This window comes from Cyprinodon tularosa, unplaced genomic scaffold, assembly GCF_016077235.1.
Source record: "Cyprinodon tularosa strain WSP-4 unplaced genomic scaffold, ASM1607723v1 ctg558, whole genome shotgun sequence".
Classification (NCBI taxonomy): domain Eukaryota; kingdom Metazoa; phylum Chordata; class Actinopteri; order Cyprinodontiformes; family Cyprinodontidae; genus Cyprinodon; species Cyprinodon tularosa.
The window spans coordinates 233,657-252,509 of record NW_024039294.1 but is presented as its reverse complement, the minus strand read 5'-3'; the positions used below and the strand labels follow the sequence as shown (position 1 = coordinate 252,509).

At 38.7% G+C, this 18,853-nt stretch overlaps 1 protein-coding gene across 2 annotated transcripts in view; it reads right to left on the bottom strand.

Annotated features, from left to right (window-relative positions):
* The window catches only part of gas7b (growth arrest-specific 7b), a 99,495-nt gene that overhangs the window by 21,327 nt on the left and 59,315 nt on the right, over positions 1–18,853 (bottom strand). For both annotated transcript variants that reach the window (XM_038305412.1, XM_038305413.1), the window contains exons 5-8: positions 18,274–18,327; positions 7,593–7,682; positions 4,151–4,266; positions 3,861–3,935 (exon numbers count right to left, since the gene is read on the bottom strand). In XM_038305412.1, coding sequence (XP_038161340.1) covers positions 3,861–3,935; positions 4,151–4,266; positions 7,593–7,682; positions 18,274–18,327 — 335 coding nt within the window. The remainder of the gene's footprint in view (positions 1–3,860; positions 3,936–4,150; positions 4,267–7,592; positions 7,683–18,273; positions 18,328–18,853) is intronic.

Below are 18,853 nucleotides of genomic sequence, written 5' to 3'. Positions count from 1 at the left end.
ACTTTCAGGCTTATATCTTTGGTGAGGTACAGTTTCAGCCAATTTTTGAACCTCACCTTTCTCACCTGAGTTTTTTGAAAATGGCTGAGGGTTATAAGAGAAAAAGTGTCTACAAAGTGTATGAGAAGAAAAGAAAGGCCTCAGAAGAGGCAGATATATCTCAGAATACTTTGCGTGGAGAGATCTCCTCGCAAAGCATTATGGGATTTGATGTCACTGCAACCCACTGTCGCCATAGGCTGCCACTACCCGACAGCAGCGACTAATAACTAAGATGGAAGTCATCATCTGTCCGAACGGTAAGTTGACTGAGTTCACTATAAAGTTCACTATATAGTCCCCGCTCTAAATAGGAATTGATGGATTTAGGGGTTAGGGCGGACATTCGGGCACTGTAAGCTTGTATGAGCTATGAGAACAGCAACTTTTTAAAGAGGAGAAATTAGCTTGTGCATGCTCTTGCACCCGCTTTTCTTTTTTTTTTTTTGTGGAGATGGCAGGTTTTAAAAAGAATTCGAGAAAATCCTCCAAAATACATTTAATCCCTCCAACTGCCCAAGAGCCCTTACTGTATAACTTCAACTTTACAAATAGTTAAAATAGGAAAGGATTTGTTTTTGTGCAGTTTACTAAAAACGCCACAGTGTTAATGGAGCTGGGAACGTGGCTATAAAAGTGGAGCTGCAGTACCGTACCTGTGGTTTTAAGAAATAAACATGTCGAAAGAGTTTTATTCGGACTTCAGGAAAGTGTCAATCAGTCACATATTACACCACAGCGGGCTGTTCTTACATCATCAATGCATTGGGCCAAATGGAAGATCTATCTCAAGATTTACCACTGAAATAGTGACCAGTGGCAATCTGATTTCTAAAACTTTGATTCAATATCGGACAGAAAAGATGTGTCTAGAGTTAAAAGTTCATAAATGGCTGTCACACAAGTTGATACACAAACACAGAGAATAAAGTTGTACTTCAGTGACCGTTGCAGAACGTTGCTACGCAGGTTCATCGCTTCCTTCTGGAATTTCTTAATAAGAGGAGCTAAATAACCGTGTCATGGTCCACAGCATCTCATCTTCTATGAGTTGTTTTCCTGTTACTTTTCCATGTTCTGTGCACCTTTAGAAGACCAGACAAAGAGTCGCTGTCAGCATGAACCCCCCCAACCCTGCTGTGAGACAGCAGAGAAGAGGAGCAGCTGAAGACTTTCTTCCACTCTGCAGGATCCTTACTCCCATCGCCACAGCAACATATCTTCTTCCACCTCCCAACACATTCCTTGGCCCTTCTCTCGTCTGCTCTGCTGTAATATCTGTTACTGGTTGCAGGGCTGAACAAATCAAAGCAGCTGATAGTTTACAGGAACGGCGTAGTGCTCAGTAGCGTCACCAAGAGGGCGTCTGGAACCAGACTCACAACAGGACGCCTTGACAGACCTGCTACCTAAACTGCTTTTTAGCTTTCAGCTGTGTACAGTTGGCGTTGCAGTTAATTAGGTTGCCCTTTCAGCTAAAGGCATGTTTTACATTCTCTGAACTCCAGCTAATAATTAGTCAATTATTAAACTAGATGACTATTATTTCAATAATCAATTAATCACAATTAATCCGATTATTTGTTTCAGCCCTAGAATAAACTAATAAAGCAACAATTAGAGAACTTGAGCAATACAAAGTGATGAACAAAGAAAGACAATAAAAACCAAAGACTGATCACCCAAGGATCATAACAGGCTTCTCACTAAAACTTTAAATGGTAAAATATATAATTATAACTTATATCCTAATATACCTTGGTATTACTAACCGGGCCATGCTTATATCAGGCACTGAAAATTACATAGTTAATATTGAGCTAAAAAAATCAGACATTTTTAGCGATGCTCAATATTTCCTTTTAGGCCGATATTCGATATGCCGATATTCCAAATGCTGAATTTTTGATTCCGATATAAGCCGACACCGATATAAACTAATTTCACATCATGCAAGTCAAAAAAATTTCAGCATAACCTACATTTACTGTGATGCGCCACCACCCACTGTATATCCCACAAATAATTACCATTGTAGTGGATAAAAATAGCATTTCAACTTCAGGAAAATGCAAAATTTGATATTTATTTTCAACACTGTCTCAAACAACATTTTGGAATATGCTCTTCCTGAGATTAACCTGACAATGAATATTCAAACAAAAGATAAATCTCTTTTCTTCACAAATGGGAAAAAAGTGTACCTCACCAGTACAGCTGTATTACACAGAATTGAATGTAAACACAAATGAAGTCCAGTGTAGGATCGTTGTTGAAGGGACGCATGACGAGGACCTCACATTCGTTGCAAATCGCAAACTTCAACTCATCGTTTGAAACTTTAAAAAAGTTCCACACAACAGACATTTTTCATTAAAAACAGTTTAGCTTCGCTGCTGCTACACAGCTTGCCGACTGGCGCGGTTTAATGACATCATCAGGGAGCGTCGCATGTTGACAAGAGCGCTCGCTTCAACATATTTAGCAAAATCTAGGCATTATATTATCGGCTTTTAAACATCGGGGGAAAACCCGATAAGGATGTGGACAGATATTACATAATAATGCTAATATCGGCCGATAATATCAGCCAGTCGATATTATTGGACATTTCTGGACATTTTTATTCTAATGGCAATAAGAAAGAATTTAAAACAAGTCAATAACCTGAGCCTTCTAATGGTTTGCTTATGTCTAAATAGGTGTTCTATCTTTTTAAGGCATCTCTTTAGAAAACCACCAAAGCTAATTGAATATGTATACATATTTAAACAAATTGAACAGGAGATTTTGGATGATTGTGAATATCTAGACCTGAACTTATCATCTGTTTCTTTATGCAGAGACAGAGCATGTGAACGGAGTAGAGCGCCCCGCAATTCCCGCTCCCCGCTCAGGAGGATGTTCGCTCATTCGTTTTGCCACTTGCGCCGGGAAGCTCCATGCAAAATCCACTCCGTGCTCACCTTAATTCCCCTGCTGCTCTGACTAAATCGCTACACGCTTGCTAAAATTTTCAGAAAGGCTTTTCTGACATTTTTCCTTCATGTAATTATGCCAGGGGCCTGGGTCACACTGCGTTTGATTTAATGATGTGACCGATACATGTGTATTGTCTTATTTAACTGGCTGTTAAATTATTCCCAGCTGTGAATGTAACACCTCCACTCATAATGCCCCGTGTTTCCTATTTAAATATCAATTTATCTTTTAATAAATTAATAATTAAGTGATCTTTTTTACATATAAAAAAAGGTAACTTTGCATCCCATTGCAAATGAGATAATAAGCATATAATGCATGTATGCAATCCATTTTGAAAAACAGGCTCTTATGGAAACCCACTCTGTATTGTTAAGTATAGTTAGTGTATGTTTTTAAATGATATTTAATCCCATTTTTTATCATACTTAAATCAAATAAAGGTTATTTTACAAATTTTATAATCCAACATTTTTAATTGACGTTAATCCTCGCTCCGGCCTTCAAATTGAAAGCCGCTCTGCGCTCCACCATATATCTTCAGCTCTGCTCCATGCTCTGTGCAGGGATAATATTGTTTTTGTAATTTGAAAACACTTCAGTACAACAATCCTATGTCTGTTTAAATGAAGTGACGAATATAGAATATACAAGTTCAGGGTTTTTCCATGCTCAAAGTGACAACAATGCTAAGCAGACAGTCACACTGCTTCTACAGCACTGACATGCATTTCTTAAAAAGAATATTCATTTCTGCAGCCATGTGTGTGACAGGCTCCTCTGAGCCAGATAGGTGGGTGGTGGTGTTAGGGGGTGGTCTTTTGTTTACTGTCACTCACCCTTCTTCCTGGTTTGCGAGAGGGATCTGCGAGAGCCTCGAGAGATTCTTGGCATACTCTTCCTCTATCTTTATTCTGCGAGGGATGTAGAGAAGTTGATTACAACACAGCTTTTATGCAACTTGGTTTCCATCTGCGTTTCCTCTGTTGTGCAATATAGCGACGTGCATAAATGAGCAGAAACAAACAAAACAGGAGGAAATGGTTTGCTATAATGACAGCTGCGGGGTTTTCATGGTAACGTGATAAAAATAGTGCGGGAGAAGGAGGGAAGATTAAAAAGCAGATACCTTTCTCGTATGAACTCGGCCATCTCTTTCTGCATCTGTTTACCCTTCAGCTGTTTCTGCAACAGAACCTCAAATCCAGTGATGCAACCGTTGCCCTGGGGATCCTTCCTGTCAGCCTGAAAGACAAACACAGAAAGAAATGCATTGAGGACAGAAACCAACAGGGTCAGAACTACATTGAAATGCAGTCTTTGGCGAATGTCTTCCTATGACTTTTCCATATAAAATCATGAAAGAAAGATCTTATTTTAAAGAGATTTTATGTTATAAACAAAAGGGAGAGCATAAGTAGGAGTAGTAAGGAAATTTGTACATATTTTCCTATTTTTCTGCAAATGGGAACTTCTTTAGCCCAATAAGAGTGTATATCTCATGTTATTCAATACCCTTAAAACAGATATTTTACTGCAATTACAGCAGCAGCTCTTTTGGGGTCAAAATGTTAAGGGTTAAAAAAACTGTCAGACTCGACATTTATCCATTCTACTCCATATGATCTAGAATATAATGCATAGAATGGGTAAATATCTGAAAGGAAAAAAGAAAACGAGCAAAAAGGTCCAAAAAAAAAACGCAAGTGAAACCAGGTTAGAGAGGGTGAAAGGGAAGCTGTGAAGAAAGATCCATGGAGACGAGATGATGCTGAGACATGTTTGATTTTATCATAACAGTTAAAGGTAGCTTTTGGAAGAACGAAGCACTTTTCTACACTCAGTGATTATATATGCCAGATAAAGAAGGATGACAGATGGAAATCATCACATCTACAGCTTGCTCAGAATCAGACATTTGAAATGTCACATGTGGACATTTAAAACACTTTTCTCTGGCATTATTCTAGAGATTCGTTTTGAAAGTGTTTTCAAAAATTAGGATAATACATTTTGCTGTTTCTCAGTCCAATCTGATTAAATTCTCTGAAACCATGATTTTTTAAATGTTTTTCTTTTTCTTTTTTTTTAAACACATTTTTTTTGTTTTTGCTGCATGTTTTCCAAAATATGCAATACTAACCCCCCTCTAGACAGCACAATGGCGTGTTACAGCATAGAGTGCACCTGGTAGAGATTACACTGCAGGGGTGGGAGATATCCAAACAGAGCAGCAGAGGCTTGCTGGCTCACTGTGTTCCAGCCAATTATTTGGTCCTGTGTCGTCCCACTGTCCTGTGTTCTGTTTGACAGTAAAGCCCAGCGCCTAGTCTCTGTCTGCAGAGTGTGGAAAACATGGACTTGTGTTGAAAGATGAAAAGGATCCGGTGTTATTTCTGTTCTCGCTGACTTGTGAGGAAGTTTCCTTGGTGATTTAGCCAGAGGAAGGACTGTGTCAGCAGAGATAGTCTTTAATTTTACCTTCATCCAAACTTATTTCCCTCACAGACTTCCAGTTTAACTATTAAATTATATTCCCTTCAAAATAAAAGAGAAAACAAATAAATTAAATGCCAGACTTTTATGCATTCTTATTCTGTTTGCAACTCAGAACAGAATAAGATGATTAGATGATAATAAGATGATTTAAAATGGTAAATTTTAATGACATGTTTCATCTGAATGGAAACAATGTTCTGCTGAGTAATATGTGAAGGGAGAAACAGGTTAAGGTGATGGCAAAGAGGCTTTCGGGATGTTTTTCAATATAAACATCTTGTTAGAATAAAAATCAAATCGCATGGAAAAGTTGGCTTTTGATAAAGTTTGTTCCTGGCGAAGATTCTCAGTCATCCAGATCATAGTGATTCCAAAAAAGTAAAAAAAACAATCCAATGGACCTCGTTTCCAAGTTTGAAGACGTTTCGCTTCCCATCCAGGAAGCTTTTTAATTCAAAATGTCAGAAATAGCGTTGAGTTTTAGGCTTTATAGAGTGGACCAAAAACAAAACCTTTTTTTGTCTTAGGAAACATACAAATTGAACCGGACGAACTGGTCCACCCCTTTGGGATTGGCAGTCGTTTGGGTTCTTCGTTAGCCTGCGATACCCAATACCGGTCTATGTCTCTGAAAGGGGGGTCGTTAGAGGAAATTGTTGGCCTGGCTTAAGAGGAGTAGGCGTATGTAGGGTTTTCAAAGTTGAAACCTGAGTTCCTGCACTTAGGTTAAAGTTAGTTATGAAATAATAGATAAATTAGCTTAAAACTGTGAAGTAGGTATGGGGTGTATTTAAAATGGATGCATTGACAAAAGATTAAAGATAATTTCTGGTTTGATCATTTTTTAACGTTTTTGATAAGCTGATTCTAAGTTTGATTTCTGAAACTTTCTTTCCCGCAACAATTAGGCTATATATAAAGATGTAGATCTGTACTTTCAGTGTGAGCTTTCCAAAAGGCAGACAATATTTCCAAGTCATAGAATTTACTATGACTGAGTCTGATTATCCAAAGGGATACAACTCAATTCAGTTTTCCTGTAATCTTATTTAAAGGTATAGTGGAGGATGCTCGTGAATTTTTGAAAAGACCTGACCTTCACTCTAAAAAGAAAATACACCTGCACAACCCTGAGCTTTTGCACGCCTATTAAACACATGACAGAGCGTGTATGAGAAGAAATGGCCTTGTGCATGCTCTGTTTAAAAGTTGCAGTTTGCATCGCTAATACAAGCTTAACTGTCCAAAAGAAGATCTGCAATTTTTCCACTCTGTCAGACTCACTGTCTGTAAGTGAGAATGGGGACGAGCACATACGTAAACATATCACCAGAATGATTGACAATTAGGAGGAACCACTTATTTTGATGATCCACCCAGAAAAAGAACATCCTCCACTATAACTTTCAGTCTATATTTTCCTTGGCTCCCTAACAGCCTCATTGAACTACAGATTTCTTGGGCACATCATAAAAATATTGTTTCCCTTGAACAGTCTCCAAACTTCCTCTGACTACATTTTTAACCCTTTACCCGATACAGTACACAGACAACTTGTTGTCTTCTTCCCACACTGACTACTTCCACACCAAAGAGAGTTATCAGCTCGATGTGGTAGCACCTCAGAATGTCTTTTTTTTTCAGGAGCAACTTTCACTAAAATCCCATGTATATTTTCAGCAATTGTCTGTGGATGTTCAAGAATGTTGAAGCAACTTTGACAAAGCGCTAAGGAAGATTAGAAAACATTTTTTTGGTATTAGGACTTATGATCTTGATACACCCTAAGGATTCACCCTACTGAGAACCTCTGGTCAATTTATTTAAGAGCTTGAAGCATGAAGAAGAAGACAACCATGATCATCTTTAAGCACTTAGAAGATTGGAATTGGTCGCACTAAGTCAAGATTTGGTCCAAAAGTTTATAGCATGTTAGTGAGAGCTATAAATGTTCTGAATCAGGAATCCCAACTCCAAATTTCGGAATATTTGCAAAAACAACTTTTTTATATTATAAAAGAAATAAAAACTGAAGTACCAGGATGGTTTATTGAGTCATGAAGTAAACTTACCCAGAAGTAATCACAGTAACTCCATTCGTCTGGTTTCAGCAGTTGCTGCTCGGCCATAAAGACGGGGGACGGGAACGTCACACAGTTGATCTGTGGGATGGAAACGAGGTGGAGTCAGCCAGATCCTTTCACCATGGTTTGTTAAAAGGGTTAAATCACTGGCCTGGATGGACAGCTCTTATATATCATACAGATGTATTACACACAGAATAATAAACTGGAAACATTTATTCATTTTAGTTTGAATTATTGTCTTAAAACTAATAAAAAAAAAAACAAATTAACTTTAAAAAAAAGTTACAACATCAAATCAGACCAAAGTAACTAATAAAGTAAAGTCGGCCTCCTCTATTCACAAGGTTTAGTTCTTAGCCAGGATTTTTTTAAATAAATGCCTCGATTCAGTGTTTTATGTAGACGCTCAGCTTATGTCTCTGCTGAGTTGTTCAGCTCAGGTTTTCAGCATTTATAGCTCTGGTTTCTGTCGTCTCTCTTTATAAAAAACAGCCCATAGAGATTTAGGTTAGGGCCATTTTTCTGACCCATCAAAATGCCAGAACCCTCATGACGACAGGTAAAGGTATTTTTGGCAGGCTGAGGTGTTCAGAGGGCTGCCGCAGCCGAACACGGCTTCTTATTTTACAGTACTCTATAGCTGTTGACTTGTGAAAGTTGCTATATTAACTTTTATTAAATTGTTCCTATATTAAGTTAACTGACAAACCTACTTGAATTTCTGGTTAATATGCTTGGATACAGCCATTGTCTTACTATACCAATCAGCATCCTGGAGTCCCAAATATTGCAGACTTTACAGCAGTACATTTTGTTAATTAATAGTAGCCTACTTCATGTGGTCAAATAGGATCTATTAATTGTAAGGGTGATGATAGAGAAAACAGATTAAGATTTTAGTTAATTCCTTTTTCTAACAAGGTGAAAGCTATCTTAACAAAGGGCTTGGGAGTTTTTTTTTCATAACCATTTAAATCAAACCTACATAGTTTTTTCTGTATTAACTCAGGTTATCTCTGTTAAAAAAGGAGACAGAACAAATACTTTTGCACATCACTGTACAGAGAGTTAGGATTTGTTGATATAATTCAATTTAAACTTCAATTTGTTTTTTATATATGAAAACTCAAACATGTTGATAGTATTGCTTATTGTTTCTGCCACATGTGACACAAACGTAGATGTTACTTTTGATTATTGATTCATCTGAACATGTCATGTGATATATGTATGGAGATAGCATAAAAATGTGATTAAATATTAAATGGATTGAATGTCTTTTTTCGAAGCGATAACCTTGAAATACGATTTATCTGCGTTTCGACAGGACTTCTCCATTTGTCAACAGGCAGCGGGGTTCACTCTCCGTACGCAAAATCAAGCTTTTTCCCCTAGTGATGTAATCCAATCTTCCAAAACGCCATCAACTGCATTAACACCTCAACCCTGGCTACCCTCACCATCTTTAACAACACTGTCTAATGTGGATAACAACCGCTTTTTTCTCGAGACCTGGTGGTCCTCACATGTATACTGTACCTGCAACACCTCCCCTTATTTCATGAGAAAAGTCATTTTTCATTGTTCAGTTTGGCGCTCTTCATTTGGAACCATTAAGAGGTTCCAGAAGGTTTTTACTAAATGAGCACTGAAAATTTAGAATGCCATGACTGGTACCATGCATAATGTAGAGAAATTTAACCTTTTATTTGACTTCTATAAAAACCAGAATCCAGTTATTTTTTGTGTGCAAAACCTATTTTCACATTCAAATTAACATTTAGGTACAACATATGAAGGAGCAGTTTTTTTTCTTCCATATTTTCATTTATATTTTCCTGTTTAGGGTGTTTCTACTGTTGGATGACTCAGGATCTGCAGTTCAGGCTTGATAGTCTTAAAGCTACAGTGTGTAATAATTACAGGCATATAAAGTCAGAAATTTAATATATTATACATAACTATGTTATTTATCATCACCTATGAGCTCAGCCTTTTAACCATAATATTTGCGTTGCCTTAGAATTCGTTATTTATAATTACATAGGAGCGGGTCTCGCAGCCATGGAGGCTGACATCTTTGCGCTACGGCAAGCGCAGAGGCAACAAACTAGCGATTGCGAGATCTCCCATGACGCTCAAAAATAACTACGGCAAGTTGAGAGAGATTAACTGAGACGGTACTGAACAGTAGATGGCAGTATTATGCCTGAGAAGCGTTTAGTCTGCCTGAAACCAAAGAAGAAGAAGAAGCAGGTATACTGCGCCTCAGTAACAAGAAAGGTGAACAAGGCGGCAGGCGTGAGTGACTTTGCAAACTGTTTGGCACTGTGTGGCCAAACATCAGACGAATGGAGGATCATGCCTACTCTGTATCACAACGAAAAGCGGCGGACACCGAACCCCCGTCATCTAAGAAGCGGAAACACGACGAGAATAAACGCAAGCGTGACAAGAAACGGCAAAAAACACGGATCAACATTGGCACGGCATTTACACGATGGAAGGCACTGATGGAGGAAAAAGGTTTTCAAAGTGACGCTCAAGTTGCCAGTTTTCTCTTGGACAGGTAATTAATCCTACACACACAATTGTCTAATATCACTGCAGTTTTTGGAGTACAGGATGCTCAGACCTGTCTAAAACAATAACATGCTGCGTGATGATGCTGTTACTCTCCAGTATACTTATTCAGCAACGTCCCTGACGTTTCACAGGTAATGATTCAGTAATTTTCTGTAAAATAATTTTCTGGATATATACCTCGGTTACTTCTCTCCGGCTCCTTTGGAGATCTTCAAGCCTTTCCTCCTCTGCTCTCACCCCGCTGGCTCCCCTCTCTCGCCTGGCCCTAGCTGCACGCCCTCTTCCTTTCCCTCTCCCTCGCGTTGTAACCCCCGTGCCACCAAAATGACTTGGACTCTGTAAACGGGGGATATATATTCTTCCAGCGAACACAATCTCGCTGTTAAACTAATGACTACAATTACTCCGTCTGTTTATATCACCATGCAAAGCAGCTCACCAAGACGTCACAACGATGTAGAAAAAATAACGGGTATATTTATTATCTTAAGTCTACATGAAATCTATACCCTACACAGACTAATGAAATACTATCTGTAAAATTATCTATGTAAACAAACCTCATCACTTGAGAGGGTAGGTGATGTGGACGTCGTAGAAGAAATTTTGTCCCGTAACGCTCGCCGTACTGTTGGGGGGGAGAAGCGGTGGGGGGGAGATGTTCATGTTGCTGCGGTCTGTAGTCTGACCGCTAGATGTCGCTGAAAATTACACACTTTAGCTTTAAGACTTTTTTGTGCCCAGAGGATAGAAGGTTCACCAAGGAAAATCCCTCTCTGTGTCTCCCTGTAGATACGGTAGCCCCTCATGGAAAGTTCAGTTTTCTTTTCAAGGACAGAGAGCTGATGTGATGAGCGAAAACAGGCAGAAAGCCACAGCTTGTCTTTTTCACTGCAAAAGAATTGTTGTGAGGCATCTGCAGGCTTTCTTCCCCTCAGCCCATTATGATTTATAATGTGACTAATGGTGTAATCAGTCACATTATAAATCCTAATCTGTCATCAGCGTTATTCATCTGATCCACCTGTGGATACAATTTCCCATGATTATCTTTACTTTATCAGATGCGAACGCTATACAGGTGTACAGCCATGGGACTTAGAATATGGATACAGCTTCGTACAGAAGCTTGCATTAACTATAGTGCAAAATAAAAAAAGCCTCATCTTCTGTTCATTAACTTAGGAATCTAGAAGTTCGGGCCGATGGCGAAGACAGGTCATATCTGGAATATTCAATCAGTAAAAATAAGTAACCTGACCTTGACTAATTTTTAAATCTTGGTTTTATAAAAGACATCTTCTTTTTTTTTTTTTTTTTTACAAAACTAGCACAAAAAATGCAAAAATGTATATCTAAGTAAGACATTATTTTCTTAATATAAGTGCATTTTTTCTTGAATTGAGCAGGTTAGCGAGACAATTTCCAAATAGAATAAGACAAATTATATTTAAAATAAGAAAAAAAAAACTGCAGTCTCTTATTTTAAGTGCATATTATCTAATGTTCTTATTTTCAGGGTAAAAAATGCTCATTCCATTGGCAGATCATCTTATTTTCCTACTCAAATTAAGCTTAAATATACTTATTTTAAGAATTTTATTCTCATTTTCATAACGTTTTTGCAGTGTAGTCAGACACACAGGAAACACTGTCACATGCACTGCAAAAACGATCTGAAAATAAGTAAAAATTTCTCAAATCAAGTGTATTTACCCTTAGATTGAGCAGGTAAATAAGATAGTTTGCAAATGGAATGAGTATTTTTACACTTGAAATAAGATAATTAGATAATATGCACTTGAAATAAGACTAAGCAATAGTTTTTTCTTATTTCAAATAAAAATTGTCTTGTTCCATTGGCAAAGTGTCTCACTTACCTCCTTAATTCAAGAAAAAATGCACTTATTTTAAGAAAAAACTACTTATTTAGATTTACATTTTTGCAGTGTGGTGATAGTTATTCAACAAAACGGTTCTAAACCAACATTTTGAAGCAGCACTAAAACAAAAAAAGTCCTGTCTCCGTTGTCTCCGTTTCTGCTATCTGGGTTACATTACAAACGATAAAAAACTGGAAACAACAGCTACAGACATGAAGCATTTTTATATCGACCACATGGACATTATTTGCTTCATTTTTTTACTCAAAAAACTATAATAAACAGCCCAAAGTCTGAAATTATACATCTGTAGTGCTATAGGTCACAGTTCACCTTATTGTGTATATGCTTCTCAGTTTTTTTATTTTTACCCGACATCGTAAAGGAAGCGTGGGTTGCATTAATTAGCACTGTTTGATCAAACTGCTAAATAAGCCTCCACAGTAAAATTTGAGATTACTTGTAATTTCCCATGAAATCATTGATATTCTGACAGTAGGGCTGTTTAAAAAGCTCATTCTTATGTCTTAGGCTTGCATCGGCTACATGCTAAGAAAAATTCAGTCCATATGTGGGAACAGTCATCTGGCGATTTCACAGTCACCACCAGTTTCTCACCAGATGCTTTGCTGAACCAGCTGCTGTGTACAGCTGTGCAGCTACAGCTAATGCAGCTTTTTGCACCAAGCAATCTGCAGCACAAATAGAATCAAATCATTTTGACAAGTGATCTAATTTGTTGTGTGGGTCATGTAAGGCAAAATAAAATAAAAGATGAGAGAAACTTCTTTCCTTTGCACCTACGTGACACGAAAACAAACAAGAGAAATAATAAATGTAGGTTTAGCATCACTTCAGCACTTGACATGCCCAGACAGAAGTTGGCAGTGGAAGTTGGACATTTTAAAAGGACTAAGACAGTGTCGACCGTTAAGCGGTATGCACAAAGTGACCGTGCTGCCAAGGTTCATGCAATGACTGTGAGATTCACACAGCTGTGCCATTTCAACACGCTACATGATCATGTTTATAGGTCTTGCGAAAAGTCAGAAGTGTGGGTGCTTAAGTGTGAAAAAAGAGGAGCAGTTAAAATTTTCTGTTTCTTCTGTGACTGAAAAGAGAAATAGCTGAACCGAGACATTACAAGACAACAGTGGTCGTGAACGTTCAGAGTAAAACTCTTTTTTCAAGACTATGGGGTCAAACCACCTAATCGTTGAATTCAGGTGTTCCAGTCATCTCCATGGTCACAGGTGTATGACATCAACAACATCATCATGCAGCCTGTTTCTATAACAATATGTGAAACAATGGGTCTCTGTTTAGTAAGTCCAGTTGGGACATTTCTTCACTGTTAAAGGTATAGTGGAGGATCATCAATATAAGTGGTCCTCCTAATTGTCAATCATTCTGGTGATATGTTTACGTACGGCCGAGTTACGCGTATATCATCTTCACTCAACGGTGGTGAGTCTGACATAGTGAAAAAATTGCAAATCTTCTTTTGAAAGTAAGCTTGTATAAGCGATGCAAACAGCAACTTTTAAACAGTGTGCACGATAGGCGTTAGCTCTCTGGAGCAGGTACAGGGTTGTGGATGTGCATTTTGTTTTCCAAGTGCAAAGGGAGGGTGTTTTAAAAAACATCTGAAAGTCACCGGTTTCCCTCCATTTCCACTGGATCCATTTGCACTCTGCTGCACCACTGGTACGGACTCTGCAGTAAATAAACACATTCTACTCAAAGAGAGCTTCACACTGTCACTGCACAGCAGCGGAGCAGATTCGCAGTCAAACTGCAAAGATCACACTGTGCCAACAGGAAACTGTACAAACATATCAGCCCATTTTTTTTCTAATGAATACACTGAAAACAGACTCTATCTTTAGACAGGCCTCTCAACACATCAGTGTTTTCTTGAGGGGGGGTTTATTGCTGCAAGGTAATTGTGCCGATTTCTACCCTTATCTCTTCCTCCTCAGGACCACCACAGTGGAAAAGTAGATAACCCAACATGTTGAATTGTCTCATGCATGTGGTGTTCCCCAAGGAAAGCTGAGCAAGCAGTCACATAACGACCAATCTATGGGAGCAATATTGCTGCAAAATTATTTGCAAATGTGTGTGGAGATTTGTCCGTCTGTACGAGTATCTGCAAATGTATAACATAACTTGTGTGTAATTGATTTGAAAATGTGTGAAAATTCCACAAATCTGTATTCAGATCTACAGATGTGTGTTAAGATTTGCAAATGTGTAGATGAGTCAGTAAGCAAACAGAGTCACTTAAGTCTTTTTTATATTTATGTAATCTAGAAGCAGGATTTACCATTGGGTGTGTTTGAGTTGGCCACAAGACAATTTATTTATTTTTATTTCTCAAGATTGTTTAGTTCAGGAGTTTGTTGACGGTCTCTAAGTGAACCAGCCGCCGTGAGAAGATGGAGCAACAGAGAGCGGCTGGCCGACATCTGAGCATCCGAATCGGATCGACCGTGAGCTTGAATATCTGGCTTCAAACTAACATCCCTGCAGCAAATCACCACACATTTCTGAAGCAGCCTTCGAGTTCACAAAGTTCTTGTTCGCCGCACATCCCATACTGCTGGGTTCTTTCTATTGTGGCGTTTTGAAACAACTTTTTCAAGAACATCCAGCACCCTACATTCTGCAGGCACCTGTTATGATAGCTCAGTGACAGCACTAGGGGGCTAATTCAGATATCAAAATATATAGTTTTGGCTACTCAAAATTAACCTTGAGATATCCTGATTATAATTCCAGATATGTGAAAGTTTAAATGATAATTCAGGCAATACTATTTATCTCAAAAGGCATTTTGACTCTCCAAAATGTGATTGATATCTTGAAGTGTTATTTTCCCTCGTCATAATATAATTTAAGATATATTAACGTATCATTCAGGATAGTCAAAATTAATTTTCAAGTCAAAACTTTTTTTTTGATATCTTAGAGGTAATTACGGACGGTCAGAAAAGTTGATTGCATGATAAACGGCTGCCATAAGCCTGTAAGCCTGCACTCAGGGCAGCAATTCAAGATATTTCACGTACGAATCCTCGATATGCATTTGCATATCCCACTTAAAAGAAGTGAAGCGAAAATCACGTGTGTAAAGAGAACCAACGGAGAAAATGCTTGACTTGTAACCAATGATTTGTTTGTATTTCTGGGTGTTGAATCAAAAATACATCAGTTTATTTACAGACTGATCTACACATTTGTAGATCTGAATACAGATTTGTGGATACAGATGTGGAACACACAAGTTATGTTTTACATTTGCAGAAACTCGTACAGAAGGACAAATCTCCTCACACATTTTCAAATCCCACTGCACAGACACACAACTCTCCACAAACATTTGCAAATAATTTTGCAACAATATTGCTCCCATACAATGGAGGACCAGCTCTACCATATTTAAAAATCAATACAGAAATAAGTGCTCAATAAATAAAGCATACAGTTAATTGCCCCCAAAAATAAAACAAATAAATGTAGGTACAGATTAAATTATACAGTGATACATAAATGTATATATCTCCTTTAATTAGCTTCTTTATTTATTCACCTTTGTAATAATTACCTTATTTATTTATTGTCCGTTATAATCTTCAACTTTATTTATTAATTACTTATTTTTGTAAGTATTTATTTATGTGCATGTTATAATATTTGTGTCTGTTTAATTCTTTTTTTTTTATCCACTTTATTTATTCAATGCTATTTATGTCTGCCTGTTGTTTTTGCATTTCTGCCTCATTATGCAAATGATGAAGGGTTGTGTCTTAGAGCGTTAACTTCTGCCCATTGGTTGGTTAGCATTTTACTGCATTATTGGAATCTACAGGAGAAGAGGAGAGAAATGCTAACCAACCGTTGGACAGAAGTTGACCCTCTTAGACAATTTCTGCCTATCTAAAAACGAGTTGCCGAAAACCCACTGAGTTTGCAAGCACAGTTGGTAACAGGTGCAAAAGTGGTGTAGATGACCATATTTATACAAGGCTTTTATCTGTGCTGGCATTTTGGAAGAGCAGTTAACAACGGATGAAGTTTAAAGCCATACACATGGTGGTAATAATAAGGAAAATAATTCATAATGCACAATGTACAACTACCTAAAAGTGCTATGTAAAACGATAAAAAAATAGAAAGATGAAACTAATAGAAGCTAAAAATGAAAGATTAATCATAAAACATTAAAAACTGGCTTTGACAGCAGTCCTCCTGCATCCACAGTGGATACCCCACATTTTTCTGGGGTATATAGAAGCGCTTATCCACTGCATCCCAACAAAATATTATTGTGCAATCCAGTGAATCGTGCAGCTCAAAAATTGCATTGCTGAAAGATGATGTCTTTACCATTATTTCTTGCAAACCTAATACTTTACATGCACACAGTCTCTCTCTCATATTTCATTGTACTTATTTGCTTCCTTCTTGACAGACTGACTGCAGAGCCTTACATGAGCAAGTTAAAACCTGATTTAAGAATGTATTAAATACAAATACAGGAACTAAACCTACAATAATTCAGTATTGATTAATCATATTGCAGATTGTAACATTTGCATGTTCTTCTGCAATATTTAGCATATTGTGATTGTCAGCATATTCTGCACCTAAGGAAAACATATTAATTTTATGAGCCTGGTGTTCCATTCATTTGAGCAATCAATGGCTTAAGACTTCTTAACTTCACGTCGCCTTCAAAAAGTCCTTAAGGAGTTTCACTGATTGAGTGATCTTAGCAATGCTGCAGAAACCAAGCCTTGTTGCCAATGCAGCTCTGTAAAGTGTGTTGCCACTGGACACTGTAGCACATGATTTCAGCACCTGGGACTCCATCCGGTCTGGTGCTGGGCTATCAGATGGTGGGAGTCTTATCATCCTTTAATGGTGTCAGCTGTGTGTCCTCTGCTGGTCTGCTTTTTGTCAGCATGCCGGCAGAGGGGGAGAAAAAGGTGTTGAGTTGGTCTGGGAGAAAGGGTATCATTGGGGGGAGGAGGTTTTGTGGTACTGCTTGTAGTCAGCTATGTTGCAAATGTCCTTCCACATGGAGAATTGTTTTCTCTGACATTGGCTTCATTTTGCTTTTCAAGCTTAGCACTGGCCTCAGTCCATTCTGACCTTACTGTAGGCCTCCCTGGCCAGAATCCCATCCAGGTGACCCCAGCAGGATGCCCGCACCCAGGAACAACAGCCCAGGCCACGCCCCCTCAACTTTATTATTAGTAATAATTACACTGGAGAAGTTTACCTCTCTTTAACCCAACCCTTTGGGGAGCAGTGGGCTGCCATTGTCTGTTACCAGGGGAGCAGTGTGGGGTTAAGGGTCTTTGCGAAGGGACCAGGAGTGACAGTCTGCGGGAGTACGGCTCAAACTGAGAACCTCAGGATTCCAAGCGCAATGCCCTAACTAATAGGCCGCTATACAAAGATTCTTTGTCGCTACCTCCGCAGCAATGCCCGAAGGGACAGCTGCCATCAAGCCCACCACCACCCAACCAATCTGGGCACCAGTAGCCCCAGTCCACGAAAGAGGGGGCATTAAGCCTCCACAGCAGATGCAGCTTCCCCCTGACACCGCCCCCCAACCAGCCAGTCCACTTCCACCCCCTGAAGGAGCAGAGAGCAGGGTCTATGGCGATGGTGAAGTCAAGGCCAGAAGCGAGTGCCAACAGCCTCAGTCCGTGGGACCGCCATGCCGCATGAGCACCAACCCTGGCCAGGAATCTGCACCGAAGTCGACCCACTGCCTCAGGGCAAACACGACCCACAAGCCGACCCAATATCGCCACAAGGCATGTAGATCCTTAAAGTAGATATTTAAAGTGCTCTGATATCATGCTCTCAAAACAGTCTGATGTCTATGCTTTAATTTGTCAAGATCAAGGGAAAAACTAGAAAATGACCAAAAAAGGAAATAGGATTATAACCTGATTACTATTGAATAAATGTGAGTGCTTGATGAGAGGATGTTGAAGCGTATCTTTCTTCTACCAACTAAAAACAACAACTAAACGTTGTTTTGGAGAGAAAGAACAGATAGGTGGAGAAAACCATAAAATCACGTAGCTTTAACCAACCATCAAACTGCACATAGAAATCTCCTTAAGGGGACTAAAGACACATTTTCATATTCCTTCCATCCATTAAAAACTCACCGTAACTGTTGTCTCCTTGCTTTGTTTCCTAGTGGGTGACGTTGATCCAGGGCTCTGCAGAGAGAAAAACACTCCATCAAAACTTTCCTCCTCCGTGTCAGACATGACTGCTCAACATGAACACTCTGCCACTCCACCAAACACGTGCAATCAAAGCTATTTTCAACATGGGAGACGGATGGGTCAGACTGGTGCATTCTGTACTCATGCTGCCAATGTTTGAGTGTGTGTGCAGATAGTTCTGCAGACCAAAGCAAAGCATGATCTGCTCTCTCTTTTGTGCACGAGTGTGGATATTTCTATGTGTCATTTAAATCTGTTTGAACACAACTGAAATCAATAAGCCATCTTGGAGCTTAAATGTAAAGGGGTCTCGCAAATGCATCTCAATCAAACACATATGACTTGTATTTTCTTGAAGGTATATTTCACTAACCTGACAACAGCCAGATGCATGTCTCGCTCCGTCTAGCTCCACTCACATACATCTGGGAACCCGCCATAGGAATTGCCTTTAGTGAAGGCTGGGCCTTATCAAAACTCCTTGCATATGATTGGATAAGCCACTTGTCTGTCATCT